General features: G+C 36.3%; 1 protein-coding gene across 2 annotated transcripts; it reads left to right on the top strand.

The window, feature by feature from the left end:
* The first annotated feature begins 289 nt into the window (after positions 1 to 289).
* On the top strand, positions 290 to 20,679 carry ZDHHC2 (zinc finger DHHC-type containing 2). 2 transcript variants are annotated; one of them, XM_015830994.1, is made up of 12 exons: positions 290 to 479; positions 7,020 to 7,046; positions 8,465 to 8,559; positions 11,438 to 11,558; positions 12,901 to 12,970; positions 13,476 to 13,508; positions 13,979 to 14,099; positions 15,799 to 15,931; positions 16,025 to 16,151; positions 16,292 to 16,381; positions 18,932 to 19,044; positions 20,639 to 20,679. In XM_015830994.1, exons 1-12 carry the CDS (start codon positions 290 to 292, stop codon positions 20,677 to 20,679), a joined length of 1,161 nt encoding a protein of 386 aa, XP_015686480.1. The 2 variants fall into 2 exon arrangements, with proteins under 2 accessions (XP_015686480.1, XP_015686485.1); XM_015830999.1 differs by lacking the exon at positions 290 to 479 and having other exon boundaries at positions 7,031 to 7,046; positions 20,624 to 20,679.
* Positions 20,680 to 21,000: the final 321 nt, after the last annotated feature.

Raw genomic sequence — 21,000 nt, 5'->3', positions numbered from 1 at the left:
CTCAATCGCACCCCCTCTTTTCCTCGGTCCCGGTTCAGGGATGGGCGGCTGAACCCTCTTCAGTGACTGACAGATGGCCGAGTGGGAAGGAGGAGAGGTCAGTGGCTGAAGGCGACCGTGGGGAGGAGCAGCCTTCGCCCATCCCGAGGAAGACGGCGCTGAAGGGGAAGGCGACGAACCGCTGGAAACCACCCAGCCTCTTCTGCCGCCGCCACTGCCGGCGGGGATGTGCGGCGAGGGCCCGGGCCCTCCTGGCAGACGGAAAAGCTGATTAACCGGGGAGGGGAAGATGGGACGCGGGAAGATGGCGTCTCCGGCGGGGTCGGTGGCTTCCTCCCGCAGCTGCTCTCGGATAGGAGGCGGGAGGCGACACTGCCTGTGGCGGCGTGCTGGTCCTCTACTTTACTGGGTGCCGGTCCTCTTCATCTGCAGCGTCCTGGCCTGGTCTTACTATGCCTACGTCGCCCAGCTCTGTCTGGGTGAGTCTTTACCCTCCCCTATTTATCCAATATTAATGGTTTCTATATGGATCTGGTGTTAGAAAGCAAACTGGTCATTTTAAAAGGAGATTGGTTTTTAAGACTTCTAGCCTTAATTCATTAAGAAAGATCTCTTGAGAATAATTATCTGTTGTACAGGAAATAACGTCTCCTGGGATAAGTGTAAGCATTTATTAATCAAGGCATAGCACTAAAAACACCTTGTGTGTGCTTGCTGGTATTGAAATAGCAATGTTTATCAACAATATATAAACAAATGTGAGAAGAAGGCACACACATTCTCTGGAAAGCTATATTTCTAGGAATGGAAAGTAAAATTAGTCATTTGATTTTTGATACCTGTACATTATCATCTTATGCGTAAATAAGCTCAATGAGGAAATGGATAAAAATGTCACAATTTAAATTGTTTGCTGTAGTTTAAAACTTCTAGGCACTTTTATATGATAACCAAATTACCTGCTGGAAGGTGTAATTACAGACATAAAATAAGGAATTGTATTTTTCAGAGTCTGAGCTGACAAATAATCTAAATTTCATGAAGGTTGGCTGTCATTGAAGCATGTTAATAGAATAATGCCTTATATTTGAACATAATCTATTATTGTCAGGTATATTAATTCTTTGTGTTGTTTCTTTTTTGAAATCTTGATTATCAAAATACCTGAAGTGCCCACAATTTGTATTAAAGGTTGCCTTTATAACCAGTAGCCAATTTTTCTTACTTAAAAGAAAGATGAACCTGCATTAGGGAGATCATTTGGATGACCGAGAGAGAATATTAGAAGATTCTTCTCTATTTCCATTATTGTTCTCTCAGTGAACCTAAGACAATTCTACCATTTTAAAAATAAATTACACAGAGAAGCCTAATTTGATAAGTATGCTGAAAATCAAATGAATAGTAGATGATACTACTGTTTCTCTTGGATCCATAGCAACAGACTCTTCAAAACCTCTTCACCACCTCAATCTGGAATAATGCTATTCATGTGATTTTGATTATATACATCCACTGTTCCTTTCTTTCTTCTTTCCCATATCCTTCCCTTCAGTTTATTTTTGTATTTTTCTTGAAATGTGAAAAAACAAACAAGAAAATGGTGGACTTTTGGTGCAATCTTTTTTAAAGTCAGGATGTGATCTAACTTTTATGTCATGCTCCGCTAGTTCATAATTTAATTATATGATGACTTTTCTATTTTGGTTTGGTTTTATCTCCATGGAGAATTTGGAAGCAATACAAAATGAGAGTTGATATTTTGTTTATCCGTACTGTCTGATATTTAGTGAGAAAGTATGTTCAAAGATGGAAATTAAACCTCACTGTTTTGCCTCAGAATAATTATAATCTTCATTATATGTGGAAATGAGCAAAATATCAAGAAAACCCTTACAAATGAATGTTCCTAATTTCTGTCTTTGAATTGCATACACAGAAAACAAAATTTCAGTACTATAACTGTCAGATCATTATCAGTTTCCAAACCAAATATATTCTTAGTAATTAGTCATTCTATAAAATAATTGGTCAAATATAAATATTTCAGTTTTAACAATTTATATTTCATAGAATCACTGAATGTAAGGTTGGGAAAATGCTATGGAGAAAATTCAGTTAAATCTGCAAGAATCCCTTATTACAGTAGCCGTGACAATGGTCATTCAACATCTGTTTAAATATTTCAACAAAGGAGAGTCCACCATTTCTCAGGAGGCAATCTATTCCTCTGAAGTTCATACAATTAGCATATTTTTCTGATGTCACACTGAAATTGACTTCTAATTTAATTCCATTTTTCTTAATGTATCATTTAATAAATATATAATATATTGCTACCCATCAAAAGGAATTCTGAGCAGTGAACAAAATAAAACAACGTACAACTTAAAATAACCAAATTGAGACTTCTGTAAAACAAATAATACCTTACCAATGTGTTTTACACAAACAGTTCCATTAAGATTCTAGGCAAAGCCCTGAGAGAGAAGCCAAGGTTTTCACAGCCTTCAGGAAGGTCAACAAAGCCTTCTCCTGCTTTGTGGAACAGCTCAGAATGAATCTGCCCCATCTTCTGTCTGATCTTAAGATATATGAAAATGGCTATCATATGTGTCTCAGTCCATTCTTGAAAAATATGTAGTGCCTTCAAACACTCCAATTTTTTCATTGTATTCTTCCTATCATCTTGGTTGCTATCTTTTGGATAAATTTCAATTTGTAAATGTCCTTCCTAAATGTATTGCTCAGAATTTGTAATGGTCTGTGGGAACAACCTTGGAAAAAGGAAGAAGAGCTGCAGATTAGACAACTCATGCAAAAGGTATCTTGGCTGAGGAAAGCAAAAGGGACATGGGAAGCATCTTTGAAAAGATCCTTTCTGGTTTTCTGGAAAGTAAAAGAGGAGAAGAATGCTTTCAGGCTTGCAAGATTCTGTTACTTTAACCTTACAATAAGTGTTAGAATTCATGGTTAGTGCTTTTTGTATAGACTACATCGACGGGCTGACAGAACTAGACATATTCTAGGTAGGAACTGACCAACATAAAATGGAGAAGAATGATGACCTTTTGATATTGATATTATAGGTAGTCCCTATTTAGTGGCCACAGTTGGGACCAGTAACTTGGTCATTAAACAAAATGTTTACTAAGTGAAAAAGTTTATGACTGCTCTAACAATAGGATATTGAATGTTGAAGGATGGGACTTGTACTTTGGGTGGCATGCTTATCTTTTTATGCAGAAAAAGATTGATAAAACTTTTAGAAACCACATAATAAGGGCTGCCTTGTTAAGAGTTTGGCAAAAGTATTTTTTTAAGTTTGATATTGGACTTCCAATTTGGGTGATACCATCACATATCTTTTTGACTATACCTAGATATGTGGTGATGGAGGCGCCTTCTTATAAAGACTTGTTATATCAGAGTGGTGGTGGTAACTGGTGCCTGAAACCAATAGAAGTTTTGAAACAGAAAAATCCAGACTTTTCTTGGCTGGTGTATAGACAAATACAAGACAGATGGCGAATTGATAAAAAGACTACTTTTTCTATGGAAGATGGAAATTTTTTGAAATAAGTAAGGGACGGTGCTAAAGGACACATTAGAAGGATATATAATGTCCTATTAGAATTGGATTCAGAAACTGAGTTGGTTAAAGATTGTATGATCAAATGGGCTCAAAATATAGGTGAAACAATATCTATGGATACCTGGGAGTTGATATGGGTGAGAAATGTGAAGTTCACGCAAGCTCAAAATCTACGTGAGAATTTNTAAATTGTGGTGGAACTTGCAACAAATATTTAAAAGAAGGATTATTTTTTTGCCTCACCTGTTTCTCCTAGGTATTACACATAATTTGGATGTAAAAGAAACTAATTTGATGTTGTACTGTTTAACTGCTGCCCGTTTGTTGATAGCTCAAAATTGGAAGAGTAAAATTTTACCTACAATGGAAGATTGGAGATTGAAATTTTCGCACCTTGCTGAAATGGCAAAGATTTCAGCTTATTTGAAGAATCACTCAAATGAACAATTTTTATCTATATGGAGAAGATGGATTGTTTATATTCAAAAGAAGCATAGAATAGTGGAATATAATTTAGGTTTTTAATTAACTGGGTTTTTTTTTCTTTTTTTCATATATATATTTCACTTATTTATGTAAAATTTACATACCTTGTGGAGTTAGAGATATTAATAATTGTTTACTTATATTTGAATATTATCCTGGGATTAGGTTTGGGAAGTCTCGGGGGGGTGGGGGGGTGGGGGATGTGGGTGTTTTTTATATTATATTGTGTTATATTTGTGATGGTTTTTTTTATGATGAAAATAATAAAATTTTTATTGGAAAAAAAAAAAGTTTATGACTGCAACTCTGCCTACAATCTTAGTTCAGCCTTCCTGTGAAGGTCATAAATGCAGGCGCTGGTCACAAAGTTACTTTTTATCACCATCATAACTGTAAATGGTTGTAGTTGAAGGCAGTTTTTAAGTGAGTACTACCTGTTTACTTCTGTTGATGCAGACTAACACTGCATTTGCTATTTTGCAAGTATACTGTCCAGTTGGCTCATGCTTAGCTTGGGATCCAGCAAGATCTCAGATTTTTTTCCATGCACTGTTACCTAATATAGTGTTCCTTCATGCTAAACTTGGGTCTTGGATTTTTCCTACTCAAATGCAGGCCATTTTTGTTATTGTTGAAATCTATCTTGCTTGTTTTCACCAGTGTTTTAATTTCTCCTCTAGCAGATTTGTTGTTCCTCTGTCCTTGTAAATCTGTAAATCTGATTATTTTCTAACCTTTATTCACGTCATTTATAATTACGTTGAACAGAACAGGGCCTCGAACTGAATCTGGCATTCTTGGCTTGATACTTTTTCTAGCTTGTTAAAGAACTTTTATCTTGATTTAAAGAACTAAAGGTTTACTTGAGAAATTTGGCTTGTGCTTAATATTAGAAGGTTTGTGTCTGCAGTATCTATAAATATACTGTAGGACTATAAATATAGGAGTCTGTGGAGATTGTGGATAACTGCTTCTCTGGAATTTTTTAAGAAACTAGATAGCCAATTCTCATGGATGATTTCATTGTTTTTTCTGAATATTTCAAGGGTTGCATTTAATGATCCTTGCAACCCCCTTCTATCTCTATGATTCTCTGATTCTATGCAATACTTAGATTCCTTGGAATCTGTTACAATCCAATTAATTACTAACTGGTGTTATTCAACCTTAAATATTAATTATAAGTGTTGTTTATAAGCTACAGTTCATTTTGTCCATATGCTGTGGTATTAGTCTCTGTTTTAATAGTCCATTTCTTCTTGCTGGCCCAGAAGAAAATTAATGCACTCTTGATAGGGTTGCCAGGTCTGCTTCCAAAAAATAGCGGACAAGCGGGGGGGGGGGGTTAAGTAGTAAAAAAAAGTAGACTGTACAGCTTTAGATTACGTACCATTTCATCATAAAGCTTTTGAATAAAAAAAATGTCCACTATTTTGTGAACATAATGTGAAAAAAGCGGACTGTCCACTCAAATAGTGGACACCTGGCAACCCTAACTCTTGAGATAGTCTAAAACAGTGGTTCTCAACCTGTGGGTCGGGACCCCATTTGGGGTCGATCGACCATTTCATGGGGGTCGCCAAGCAAGGCTGTCCACCATTTTTTTTGTCCACCATTTTTTTTGTCCGCCATTTTTCCCCCTTTTCCGGCGGGTGCCTTACCTCCCTTGGGCTGGGCCAGCTGGTGGTCGGCCTGCTCCGTCTCTGCCGCTTGCCAGCTATGCCTCGGCCGGTGCAGGGGGCGGAGCCACGCATGCGCGGCGCTCCCGGGCAGGGAAAGTCCTCGACCGGTTTAGTCCTCGACTTACGACCGGTTTAGTCCTCGACTTACGACCGGTTGGGGTCGCGGCATTAAAAAGGTTGAGAACCATTGGTCGAAAAGTATTCCAATCTAAAACTGCTGCTTTTATTTTCAGAGGGATCAGGGGAATAATCGCGAATTAAATATCAACCCCATATTTTGACCTTCCAGCTGATGATAAATAAGTTCTTAAAGTTCTCCTGATAATATTTATTTATTTAGTGTATAGCATAACAAACATGGATTTATAATGTATATTAACATGAATGTTATATGAACGTTAAAAACATCTATATTCATATACCAGTGTCCAGGCCAGGGGTAGGCAACCTCGGCTCTTTTATGACTCATGGACTTCAACTCCCAGCTGACTCAGGAATTCTGGGAGTTGAAGTCCATGAGTCATAAAAGAGCCAAGGTTGCCTGCCCCTGGTCTAGGCCATATCCTTTATCTGAAAAAAATCAGAAACTGGATCAATATATGGCTTCAACTTACAGCCAGTCACAATGTGATCTACAGTTTGACATGAGACCCCACAGTCACACTGAGGGGAGGATTCTATACCCCATAATAGATCAGAAGCCAGTCAGTGATTTTAGCAGTGGTCTTACAGCTATGCTTCACTGATCCTGATAATAGATGATAAGAAAAGTCAGACTACATCAATGGTTGAGAGATCATCTGGAAATATCAGAAAACTAAAAGCTAAAAGAAAAAAGGAAAAAAACTCTCAGAAGAAAGGAATAGCAATCCATATAACTGCCAAAAATTCTATCCAAACATCCCAGCAAAGTCATCAGGAGTTGAACTCAGCTCAGAAAACATCTTAGATGTGCTGAATATGTCTAATTACTAATTTTTTCCCATCTTTCCTTGGTTATATTACTTATTTTCTCTTGTAGTATACTATTTCTGACAAGATTTGTTCTTTGTTTTTATTCCCTTCTGAAAAATCTGCAAATATCTTTTTCAAAAGCAATATTTAATTCAACTAAGTATAATGTAGGAATGCAAAATAAACTATTTATATGTTCATTCAAAGATAGGTATATATGTACTTAAGAAACTGAGAATGCTTTTTTGTGTCAAATAATGTCAAGTTTTCTCACTGATCTTTCCTCCTTTTCTCTCTTGCAGTAACAATATCAAATATTGGAGAAAAAAGTAAGTAATAGCTATTTTTTCTACTTTGTAGTTTATAGAATTTAAGTCTATTATAGTGTCTATATGTTCAGGCATTTCATTAAAAATTGATTTATTTCAGCAGTTATTGAAAATTACATGCCTTTTCTAATTGGAGTTTTAGGCTGCATTTTAATTTCTGTCTTCCTGTAAATATATCATTAAACCTAACCAATGATCATCAGGTTTTCTAAGGAAAAAGTGGACAAAAGCTTGGTCTATCTTCTCTGTATAAATGACAGATACAACCAAACAGATTCTTTATAATTTTATAGAAGAAATTGAGAAAACTTTAGTTGATACTACTAGACCCCATTCCTATGTTTCTATTTGCTGCACTAATACTAACATTGTAGTATTTATATTACAGTTGTTACCTCCTTGCCCTATGAAATGGAGCGGAACCAGTCAGGAGAATGTTAAGGAATATATAATGGTGTCTATCTTGTGTATTGCTATGTATTTTGTCCTATCTCCTACTGCCACTAAGATTGTTACAAACTAAACATGCTATTTTCTTGTTTTTCTTTGATTCTATCGTCTTTATTTCAGTAGTTAAAATGTAGACTTCTTGAGCAGAAAGTTATCAGCTTCTTTATTCCATCCATAGGTAAATTATATTATACAGTAAAACTAAATTGATGACCATCAGCTTAGATGAGTTTAAGATGCATTAGATCAGGGGTCCTCAACCCCTGGTCCATGGACCAGTACCGGGCTGCGGCATGCCAGCAACCGGGCCACACAAACAAGCAAAGCCCCATCCGCGGGATGCAGGCAGCCCACAAAACCACGCACCCTCTAGTCCGCAGAAAAACCTCTCCACAGAACCGGTCCCTGGTGCCCAAAAGGTTGGGGACCCCTCTGCATTAGATGGTTTAGTACCTATTGAATATCTTATTTTTAACTAATCATGTTGCCTGTTTATTACTTTCAGAATCAGAGAAACCATATCTCTGAACATTAACTGCTATAGAAGAGTAATTGTCTTAGTGGAAATAGGACTTAAATAGGTCTTTGATTTGATAGAACAGGGTCCTTGGGTTTCTGTTGTTATTGTATATAACTAAGTGCATAACAATCTTGCTATAGACACATTAAGATTCTCTTGCCCCCATTAGATCCATTCTAAGGAATACAGATATACAGTAAATAATGAAAAGGTTAAATGACAGAACATACAGAAATTTATTCCTTACAAAGTTTTCTGTCTGAACACATTCTGGTAGTGTTTTGTAGCTTCTTTAAGAGCCATTATTTTACAGTTCTGTTGGTGTTTTGATAATACTGTTCTTTATTGTGAATCATTGGGAATGTTTGGCTCTTTTTTTTGGTTGTCAGTATATCTCTGACAGTTTCTGTCATTTGCTTAATGCCTTAATTTTATGATCTTGTTTTAGTGGTGTGCCTGATTGCGTATCATCTATTTTTCATGATGTTTTTGTGGTCTTACTGGAAAACAATCTTTACATTACCAATGAATCCTTCCAAAGAAGTAAGTTATAATTTTGTGCAAGAAAAAAACCTTGTTTACTAATTTTCTTTCTGGTGCACAAAGGTTCTGCGTGTATATAGTAAATAACATCCTACATAAATATATTCTCTCTAGCTTTCCATCTGTTCATCTGAAGACACATGCTACCAACATGTGTACTTTATTGATAGTGTCAAAGCTGTTAACATTTATGTGAAAAACATCACTTTATATTGCATGTTCTTTCATGTACTTATTCTTTTTCCCCAAATTTGCTTATTATAGAAATAAGGATATGACATATAAAAGGGAAAATAAATCCCCTTAACAAGTATATTCAGTTCCTTAATACTGAATTTTCTTAGTCTTGTCATCAGCTCAGCTAACTGTGGTGGGAATAATATTAACATACTTCAAATAGCATATTGTTAAATAAAATTGAAAAATATATTACATTACATTGTATATATGTATAAATGGAAAAATGTAATTCAGAAATACTATTGTTTGATATTAATAAAGGAAACAAGGGAATTTATTTTTATTTCTCTAGGCAGACCTATTATTTTTTAATTATTTAACAAATATAATGCATTATTTTAAAATGTTGGTTTAAATCTCTGTATAGCAGCCATTTTCTAATTACTTGCAAAGGGCCATTTCTTTCATTAAATGATATAAAACATTGCTGATAATATTGTGTTTTATTTAAGGATTTCTCTCCTGGACACTGAACAAGATTGCATTTTAGCCTCATTTTCAGATTGCCTTTCAAATTACTTAAAGAGGTTAAGGGCAGATTTAGTTTTAATATCTGAAATATTCTATCATTTTTATAGGGAAAAGAGATTGATGTACTGATTCTCAATATAACAAAATTAAAAACAATTAAAACTGAAAACTTTAAATAGTTGTCTACTCTTACATTTGCTTTCTTTCTTTCTTTTTTAAGAATAAGAATGCACTTCCTTCCTACCAATTTCACTTAGCAATATGGGAAGGGTAATTTGTTAGGATTCCCTTAAAAAACTCTCAGCACAGTCCAGGCTTTAATAAATCAGATCCTTAATTATGGATAAAGTTATAATTTCATATTCAAACAAATGTGATTACAAGTAATCCTTGAGGTATAGCAGGCCATTTAATGAATGTTTAAAGATACAACACTACCACCACCCCAAAAGCTAAATACGAACCCATTTCAAAGTTACGAACCTTGCAGTGCCCGTACGGTCATTCACCCTTACGACTGACTGCAGAGACACTGCAGTACACCCACCTATTACCATCCCATCCTGCCCCGCCATGTCCTCCGAGGCACTGGGCCTGCTTTGCCAACATACCAGGTTCCATGCGCTCCTTCCCACCTCCACTCCTGGTCACCATTTGCTCACTAATTCAGAACTCAAGAAGTCAGGGTAGAGAAGGCCGTTCCCTTGCTGGGCCATATGGCACAATCAAGAAGAAGAAATCCTGTCACTTTTGCTTCCATTGCAATCCTTTCCTGCGAGTGTAAATTGCTACGATTTCTTCTTAGTGCCACCAGTGCTAGCTTTACGCTAGTCTTATGCTGTGGAGCTAAGAAGAAATTGTGCCTATTTATCCCTTGCAATCCTTTTCTCCCCAGCCAGCTTAAACCAGTATGGCTGTGGAGGAAAGGATTGCAGAGGAAGCAAAGGCGATAAGGCAGTGATGGCGAACCTTTTAGAGACCGAGTGCCCAAACTGCAACTCAAAACCGACTTATGTATCGTCGGGTGCCGGGTGGGCGTGGCCCATTGGGTGGGTGTGGCTTCGGTGGTAATGGCAGACTGAGTGGAACTAAAATGTTCAATCAATCAATTCCAACTTTGCAAGATCTTTTTTTTTTCTGCGAGAAGTTGAAATTGATTGATTGAACCTTTTTTTTTTTTTTGCAAATGGCAGCGGAGGCCTAAAGCGAAAAAGTTTTATAAAACCCAGCTGAAGGACTAGGACTGGGGCGACGGTGTGTGTGCCCACAGAGAGGGCTCTGCGTGCCACCTGTGGCACACGTGCCATAGGTTCGCCACCACGGCGATAGGGTTTCTTCTTTGCTCTGCCAGCGTATGACTAGTGTAAAGCTAGCACTTGCAATGCTAAGAAGAAATTGTGCCTATTTTGGTCCATGCAATCCTTTGCTCCCCAGCATAAATCTATGATTTCTTCTTAGTGCCACCAGTGCTAGTCTTGCAAGGAACCAAAATAGGCACAATTTCTTCTTAGCTCTACCAGCATAAGTCTAGTATAAAGCTAGCACTGCCAGTGCTAAGAAAAAATCATTACCAATTTATACTGACTAGGGAGGAAAGAGTTGCAATAGAAGCAAAAACAACAGGATTTCTTCTCAATTATGCCCTTGAGCAATGGAGTGGCCTTCTATACTCCCAACTTCCTGAGCTCTGGATACCTTCAAAGGTGTGCAATTATAACGGGGTGGGGTATGGAGGAAGCCCATAGAGCTTTAGGGAACCCAAGGGGCAGGAGGCAGAACATTGGCTATCTCAGAGGGTGGGGGAGGCCTTCTGGGTATGCCTGTGCCTGCACTAGGCCTCTCTTATTTTCCCCCTCTGCTGAGACATTCCATTTTCTACCTAACAACTCGTGCATTCGTTTAATGAATGCATTGGGAAAAGCAAGGATGGGGAGGTTGTTTATCATGTGCTTAATTTAACATAGTCCACGACTTCCGACACAAATGGGCAGTCTCCATTACTATCATAAGTCAAGGACTACCTGTATAGCCTTTCTGAATTGAGAAAGTAGCAGCCACATTAGCTTGTCTGTTTAGTTTCAAACCTTCCAATATTTAGGTAAATGTCTAAAGATGATTATACTAAATGGTTAATAAATAATGATTCAAGAACTGCATTATTTCCTAGTTCCATCTGAGCTATTCAGATAAGGAATTGATGGATAGAGAACCTAGAAATGAAACCCATCAAGAAGTGCTGAAGAGGGCAGCCAAGGACCTCCCTATCAGTACAAGAACAATGTCTGGAGGTAAATATTTGTCAAGAATGATGTCCTCCTGATTATTTCGCAGGCATAAGAGTATCCATATGAAAACTAAAAAATTCATTATGAAATATATTAAATATAAAAGGTGGTTGGTTTCTGTACAGTGATATGCTTAAAATGAGTTCCACTTGTCAGAAAAAGACCAAGTTAGGGAACTTGCTGATCGGCTAGAGGGAAGGACAAAGAACATCTAACATTCTTATTTTAAATAAGTGTTTAGTAGATTGTCAGATGTACTATGGCAACTACTTTTGTGAGATTGCTCTCAAGATGCTCATCTAGAGTAGTCTGTGATCTTCAGCTTTGGTTTTCAATTAAGCGGCCATTGAAAACGATTCTGTCTATAAATATTTGTTTAACAATCCATGAAACCACCAAGTTCCTTTTCTAGCCTATCCAGCTGATAGCAGTGAGACAGAATCTGTGCCCGCTGTTTTATTGCCTAATAGATGGTCCAAATTTATTGACTTGAATCTTTTTTTAAAAAATCAAAGCCAATCATAATATGCCAAAATTAAGTGAAACAAAGTGAAATGAAATGGTTTCTCGGGAAAAAACATTCAAAAGTTAGGATATAATGTTGGATTGTTTTGTTCATCTCTATAAATTAAGCCAGAGTATTTAAAGAAGAACAATTATTAAACCAAAGGGTGCAGTAGAGTTATTGGATTCTTTAATTTCAATTGCATTTAATTGTGAACATAAGTTACTAAACTTAGTAACTGCTTAAAAACTTTTAGTGTATAAATAAAACTATATTTTGGCTCTCTTAATTGACTTTGGATCAATTGTAGAAACTGTTTGAATAGGATAATTAGCTGACTGCACCTCCAGTCCCATTGGATATAGAGTTTGTTTCTTATGAGAACTCTGTATAATTTAAAATTCATGTAGCAACAGCTATAGATCACAGCTTTATCAAATAATTGTTGGTAACTGACTAGTTGTGGTGAGAGGACCTGATAGTCTCTTCAGTTGCTTGCCAAACAGCTGATTAATTGCCAGATATTTGTTAAGAGTTATGAGAACACTTTTGGTACTGAGGTTACTAAAATTAACAGATATTTTTGCATTATTCAAGAATATAGTTAAAATATGTTTTAACTAAAAAATAGTCGTATGCACAAATATCTATGAATATGTTTTATTGTACTCAGAATACAAATTAACAGGGTAGAATTGAAATATATAAATTATAATTTGCGTCCAAAAAAGAAACATGGGATTGTTAATAAAATGACTTTTTGTAGTTGTCTGGGATATGCAGGAAGATATACAGAAGGCATCACGTAGAGTAAACATAGATTTTTTTGTGCCTTTACAGCAATCAGATACTGTGATAGATGCCAACTTATAAAACCAGATCGCTGCCATCATTGTTCTGTCTGTGATAAGTAAGAAACAAATATTACAATATTTGCAAAGCTGAGAACTTATTTACATCTTGTTTGTTGAAAGTGATTTCAGAAACGTTTAATTTATTCATTTAAACACTTATATAGCTGCCCATCTTATAACAGACTCTGGGTGGCTCTTAATCAAAAATAAAAATAACATAAAAGCATATTAAAACTATTAAAACCAAACACATAAAACAAAAACCTGAGCCCAAATCAAGCTTCTGATATTCAGTCACCTGATTTTATCCTAGCCAGAGGCTAGACAACCATCTGATTTGATGATACGACAAAATAAGGATGCTATCATATGAATGATATCTAAGTCAGTTCAAGCACAAATTAAATTCCTTGCTTAGATGGTGGTCCAGTTATACCAACTGAAGTTATGGACTAATTTGTTTTATCTGTTAAGATTGTCTTTGGCACAAAGGTTTTGTTGCAATATGATTAACTTTTTTGTGAATTCTATAAAATAATCTACATTGTTTGTCTTTTTAAGATGTATTTTGAAAATGGATCATCACTGTCCCTGGTAAGTAATTTTTTTGTCATTATGAATATCAAGAACACAGGGAAGCTTGCTATCTTTATTAGCAAAAAAAATGATTTTACTGTTGCTGCTTTAACAATAGCACTGGTCAGAACTGAAGAACTATAATAACAAGCGATACTTTTGAAACCAGTTTCTTTAAGAAACTCCAGGGAAAGAGTAATATACCAGTTCAAAAATTATGTAGTTTTTGTGGAAAATATTGAAAGAAACATCTTAATAAGCCCAGTTCATCTTTCTGTTTTTAATTTTTTGTGACTATTACATTTTATGTTTGTAATATTATTATGAATTATACTGTTCATTGATGTGACTCCTTTATTTAAAGCATTGTTTTAATGTGAAAAACAGAAGTGAGTTTACTCATAACAAATGGAGTAATATAAATATATTTGTTGTGTGTGTATCCATTCATACATATGGTTTCAGCAATTTGTATTCTCTTTTCCTAGGGTGAACAACTGTGTTGGATTCTCAAATTACAAGTTTTTTCTTCTGTTCTTGGCTTACTCTCTATTATACTGCCTTTTCATCTTTGCAACTGAGTTACAGCATTTTATTAGATTCTGGACAGTAAGTTTCAGTTCATTTTCTGGTTCAGAATGTATATATTATTGAAACTCTTGTGTCTGTAAGCTTCAGTTAGGTGACATTGGAAGATGTAGGGCAAAAATTATTGACGGTAACTCAAATGGGCTAATTTACGGAATGTCAATGTGAGGATGAAACTTTACGTTTCAACTTGTCTTTAGATTAAGGGGGGAGGTGTTACTTTAAAGTGGGTAAGAAGGAGAAACAAAACTTCTTCGATTCAGCTGAAGATGGTGGGAGCCTGAAGCCTTGCCAAGGTCACCAGAACAGGTGTGGATTTGAGGCATACAGTACCCATAATAAAGTGAACTTGATGATATGGATTACGTAAGACGTTGGGAGTTTGGCTGGGAAAATTATTGTTTAAGTCTGTGAATTGGTGTTGGAACCTCAGAGGTAGTTTTACTTCGACATAACCATGCAGTTTATTCAATAAACTGTAAACTTTTTGGAAACAGAATGAAACTGGAGTTTTATTTGGATTCTCAAGCTGGATGTGGACAGTCAGGACTCATGACTCCTGTGGAAATGAAACTTGGGAAAGTTGTAGATACTTCAGCACCACTGCACCTTTTGATTACACTTCCCAGAAACCCATAGTTGTGTGGCAAAAGGGAATATGACAGGCATTGGGATTTAATTATATATTGGTAGTAGTCAATAATTGGAATATTCTGAAATGTTTAGATTGTGTTTAAGGTCTGTATAATTCTATAGTTTTTTAGACAATGTTCTGTATAAAGCTGGTCTTTAAAATTGTGTCTTCCTGACAAGATACAATGAGAATCAGGAATACGTGATTTTTTTTCTCCATATATTCCATGTACAATATTTAGATGTTGTGGGCATTAATTAGTATTCTGGATCCTTAAATAAAATTCTTGTTCCTTCAATATTTTCAGTACTTAAAAAACTGGTTGGAGGTCAGTTACAGAGTACAATTAAATTTATCAAGCTTCAACTTATAAACGTGGTTCATTTATCATGTTTAGGTGTAATTTGATTAACAAATAACTATGAGGCACATTCAAACAGTCCTCCATATAACAATACAAGTAGTCATTGACTTACGACTACAATTGAGTGCAAAATTTCTGTTGCTGAGGAAGGCAGTTAAGTGAATTTTGCCCCATTTTGTGTTCATTTTTGCCACAGCTCTTAATCACTGCAATTCTTAAGTGAATCGTGCAGTTGTTAAATGTATCTGGCTTCCCCCATTGACTGCTTGTCGGAAGCTGGCTGAAAAGTTTACAAATAGTGATCACATGAACCCAGTTGTCAAATGTCCAAATTTTCATCAAGTGACCATGGTTTGAAAACCAGTCATAAGTCACTTTTTTCAGTGCCATTGTAATTTTAAATGGTCACTAAACGAATGGTTTTAAATTGAGACTACCTGTATTTATAGCACTTCAGTTAGGTCCAATATAGTTATAATATAAATCAGTGTTTTTCAAAGTTGGCAACTTATAAGATGTGTAGAGCTAGTCTACTGGTTATGCTGTCCAGGGAATTCTGGAAGTTGAAGTCCACACGTCTTAATGTTGGCAAGTTGGAAAACACTGGAATAAATAAGAGAAGATTGTATGTAGTCATTATTGATTTACCTTGATTTTTAAATAGATGTATTTATGTATTTAAAAGAGCATTGAAACAATTGTTTTTTCCTCTTTTTTTATAGAATGGCCTTCCTGATACTCAAGCGAAGTTCCATATTATGTTTTTGTTCTTTGCTGCAGCTATGTTTTCAATTAGCTTATCCTCTCTCTTTGGTTATCATTGCTGGTTGGTCAGTAAGAATAAATCAACTTTAGGTAAGGAATTAGAACTTTATTTTGTCAACAAACCACTCTGCCCCTTGAGCGTCCTATTTTGAAAATGTTAAATAATGTAACAATTTCTTATAGAGGCATTCCGAGCACCTGTTTTTCGACATGGAACAGATAAAAATGGGTTTAATTTGGGCTTCAGCAAAAACTTAAGGGAAGTCTTTGGAGATGAGAAAAAGTATTGGCTGTTGCCAATTTTTACCAGGTGAGTTCTGTATTTAAGAGACCATTGTTTCCACATTAAATTATGTAAACTAAATACTTTTTAATACCAAAACTTAAATTCAACATTGAAAAAGCTTTTGAGTGCAGCTTACTTATCTATGTTTTTTAATTAATTTTCAGTCTAGGAGATGGATGCTCTTTTCCTACCTGCCTTGTTAACCAAGATCTTGAACAAGCTTCTACTCCTGCAGCACACAGTGCAAATAAAAAGTATGCCTATATATTATTATTATAATTCTTTATGTATTGTATGTATGTATTTATTTAAATTTCTTGGCCACCCAATTCTAGTGGAATCTGAGTGATGTATAAAGCTAGGGAAAACATAAAAACAGCTAAAAACATTAAATCACAGACCGCCCAGATTAAAATAATAGACAGCAACAATAACAAATTCAAATTGAACAACTGAATAAATAATAAATATCAATCCCAGGTCTAGGAGCAAAGCAGATTTTCAGTTTTCTGGAACCCCAGGAAGAGAGAACCAACCTTATTTTTGTGGGGTGCTGTTCTGGGAGCATGGGGGAGGGCAACATGAAGGCACACTTCCTAGGCCTCACAAGATGGCAATATTTAATGGAGGGGACCTGGAGCGCACCCTCTTTGCTTGAACATAATGGGCAGGCAGAAATAGTTGGAAATAAGTGGTCTCTCAAATACCCAGGTCCAATCTAAGGTTATATATTATTGCATGTGTTGTTATTTCATGTAGAAATAATCATACTTCAGGCACATTAATAGTGATTATCTGCCATCCAGAAACGTTCAGAAAAGTCATACATTCAGTATGAAAATACAGTGGTGCAACACCCGGAGAAGCACATAAAGGCCTTCATGTAGCTCATAACAAATGCTAAGCCAGGGCTAAAATAACTGAATGATCATTGCCTTTTATCCAATTCTATTCTGCATCTTTCTTTCTTAGCAAAAGCAACAATTCTAACTTGCATCTCTTGCACAGCCCACCTCGTAATGGGTAATAATATCTCTATCTTTTTTTCAACAAATCGGACTTAAAACATTTTTACCACACAATATTTACACATAGCTGATGTTTCATTTTCTCATAGTCTTTTCTCAGATGCTAATCTGTTTGCACACCAAAATCATTTACAAGCACGTGAAAAAGAAACAAATCGGACTTAAAACATTTTTATCACACAATATTTACACATAGCTGATGTTTCATTTTCTCATAGTCTTTTCTCAGATGCTAATCTGTTTACACACCAAAACCATTTACAAGCATGTGAAAAAGAAAATACACCTTCTTAGAGTTCTTTGGTTTTATGTATCAGGACATAGTAAAAATCATCTGATCCTTAGCAGATTACACCATGTCATCATTTATTTTACAAAACGAAAGCTAAAATGGAGAAGCCACGTGTGAAAAACTAAGTACACCATTACTGCCTTCATAGATATGAAGAGTCTAAATATCAGCCAGGTGCTTAATTGATCATCAGCAAGTGTGACTACCTCTATAAAAGCCGAAGTTTTAGAAGTTTGCTAGTCTTCAGCACTGAGGTGTGTATTAACACAGTGCCAAAGAGGAAAGACATCATCAGTGATTTCAGAGAAGCAGTTATTGCTGCCCATCAATCTGGGAAAGGTTATAAAGCCATTTCCAAAAAATTAAAAATCCATCATTCTGCAGTAAGGAAGATTATTCACAAGTGGAAAACGTGCAAGACAGTTGCCAATCTTCCCAGGAGTGGATGTCTTAGCAAATTCACCCCAAGGTCAGACCATGCAATGCTTAGAGAAATTGCAAACAAATCCAACAGTTACATCTCAGACTCTACAGGCCTCAGTAGGTTAAATGTTAAAGTTCATGATAGTACAATTAGAAAAAGACTGAACAAGTATGGTTTGTTTGGAAGGGTTGCCAGGAGAAAGCCTCTTCTCTCTAAAAACAACATGGCAGCACAGCTTAGGTTTGCAAAGTTGCATCTGAAAAAATCGCAAGACTTCTGGAACACTGACTTTTGGACAGATGAGACCAAAGTGGAGATGTGTGGCCATAATGCACAGTGCTATATTTGGTGAAGTATCAAACACAAGTATATCAGCACAAACATCTCATACCAATCATCAAGGTAGTGTGAAGATTTGGGCTTGTTTTGCATCCACAGGACCTGGGCACCTTGCGGTCATTGAGTCGACCCTGAGCTCCTCTGTATACCAAAGTGTTCTAAAGTCAAATATGAGACCATCTGTCCGACTGCGAAAGTTGGCCCGACATTGGGTCATGCAACAGGACAGTGATCCCAAGCACATCAGCAAATCTACAACAGAATGGCTGAAAAAGAAAAGAGCCAAGGTGTTCCAATGGCCCAGACCTCAACCTGATTGAAATGTTGTGGTGAGACCTCAAAAGAGCTATGCATAAACAAATTCCCACAAACTTTGATGAACTGAAGCAATGTTGTGAAGCAACATTGAATGTACAAGCATGAACAAGTTTTATTTGGATTCTCAAGCTGGATGTTGACAGTCAGGACTCATGACTCCTGTGGAAATGAAACTTGGGAAAGTTGTAGATACTTCAGCACCACTGCACCTTTTGATTACACTTCCCAGAAACCCATAGTTGTCTGGCAGAGACATCACAGAAATTCCTTACCATATGGCAAACTATCCCTTATTGGCAAGAAAATAACATTGGCATTCTCCTGTATTGCTCAAGCGCCCTGATCAATAATTCAGTTCATGGAATTGCTTCTCATTCAACTTTTTAAATCATTTTTTTAATAGTGAGAATAGTCATCATTTTCCGGCTAAGACATTACGAGATTCCCAGAGCCACCTTCTTACTGATCCTCAATCTTGGACAGAAACTAGTGCAGATACTGAAAAGAACAAACTAGGTAAGAAATTGTTACAATATTTTTATAGTAAGTTTTAAAAGTGGGTTGTTAGGCTGAGGCATCAGATCAGATAATTTCAGCCAAAGATAAGAGGAGAGCATTTTAGGTTGACAAGCTGAAAATTTGGAGGTGGGCACATATTTTGGTACAGGTAGACCTCAATGTACAACTATTAGTTTAGTGACCGAAGTTACAACAGCACTGGAAAAACTGACTTATGACCATTTTTCACACTTACAACCCATTGCAGCATCCTAATGGTCACATGATCAAAATTCAGATGTTTGGCAACATCTGAATTTTTGTGACCTTCTGACAAGCAAAGTCAATGGGGAAGACAGATTCAGTTAACAACCATGTTACTAACTTAACAACTGCAGTGATTTACTTAACTGTGGCAAGAAAGGTTGTAAAATGGGGCAAAACTCATTTAACATTTGCCTCATTTAGCAATATAAATTTTGGGCTCAATTGTGGTTGTAAGTCAAGGAGTACTGTATAAGATTTTCAGAACTTTGGCATTTCCCTCCCTTCGAGGGACATCATGAACAAATCAGTGAAAATGATTTCATTTTTTCTTCTAGTGAAACTTTTTTTTCATCTATTGACTATAAATGGTAGAAATAAATAAATATAGATGAACTCAGTGTACAATTGTGAGAATTGAAGCCTTGGTTCTACTAATAGCACTCTTGGTGGTTGTACCCCATCCCATGAAAACATCACTGAACCCAACATAGAATTACTGTTCTACTAGTCCCGCCGTATGCATGAAAGCCTGCTGGGTGCCTTTGGGCCAGTCACTTTCTCAACCCAACCCTCCTTACAGGGTTGTTGTGTGGAAAATAGGAGGAGTATTAGATATGTTCACCAGCTTGAGTTATTTATAAAAATAATCAAGGGAGCATTACAAAATGGACAATTTTTGTTCAGGTTACAACCTCCCCTTTTTAATAGGGCAGTTGGCTGCAGCTTCAGAGGGCCCTCAAGGAAGCTGATTATCTGCACCTTTTTCAGTCAGGTTTCAGGCTGAGTTATACTATAATGTTTGAAAGCACTTGATAGCATCGATAGCACTTCTGGATGACAGCTGACAGGATAGGAATGATGTAACTTTCCTGGTTACCTCTTAAGCAGCCTTCTGTTTCATTGATTGCGATTTCTTTCTGGGCTGATTCCGGGGTTTGTAAGATGAAGAAACTGTTTTATAGTGATCCCACTCTTTTCTCTGGCTAATTTCAGTTGGTGCTTGGAGAGGGTGGAGGAGAATCGAGCCTTCTTTATAAGATTTCTCAGAGTTTAACACTCTGTTTAAGACTTACAGAAGGCTGCTGGGCAAGGTCATCTGCCAGTATGGAGTCAGGTGCCATAAGCCTGTAAATTTTTCTGAATAGTTGAACTATGCAACACACTCTACACAGTGTGTTGAACACCATTCAGAAGGTACAAATATAAAAAGCAGCAGTGTGAGTGGTTATGAATACACTTTGGTTTATCCAGATAATGCTTCTGCTATAGTTCTCTGTCAGCTTCAAGGTGTAATTTATTTAAAACAAAGTTAAAAGTCATTGCTTAAGAGCATCTTTTTTTTTAGGTGTGAGCAATCCTGCACTATCTATGGAAAATGAAACCTAGTCTTGCAAGTAAAGAAAGCAACATTGGTTCTTAAAGTAAGTTATTTTTGAAAACTTTGCTGGCTCTTTTATATTTAATAAAATTTCTCAGCGTTTCTCAACTTTGGCAACTTACAGATGCATGCTGGCTGGGGAATTCAGGGAGTTAAATCCACACATCTTCAAGTTGCCAAGGTTAAGAAACATTGCTTTACTTTGTAATTTATGTAATTATGTAGAATGAAAGCCATTAGTTTTTCAAATAATACTTTTTTAATACTTTTTTGTAGAACAGCACAGTTGATGAAAGGATGAAGAATTCATCCACTACATCAGCATTCAT

Source organism: Protobothrops mucrosquamatus, unplaced genomic scaffold (genome assembly GCF_001527695.2).
Source record: "Protobothrops mucrosquamatus isolate PMUCROS unplaced genomic scaffold, P.Mucros_1.0 scaffold_252, whole genome shotgun sequence".
NCBI lineage: Eukaryota > Metazoa > Chordata > Lepidosauria > Squamata > Viperidae > Protobothrops > Protobothrops mucrosquamatus.
This window is presented reverse-complemented; position numbering and strand designations above follow the sequence as displayed.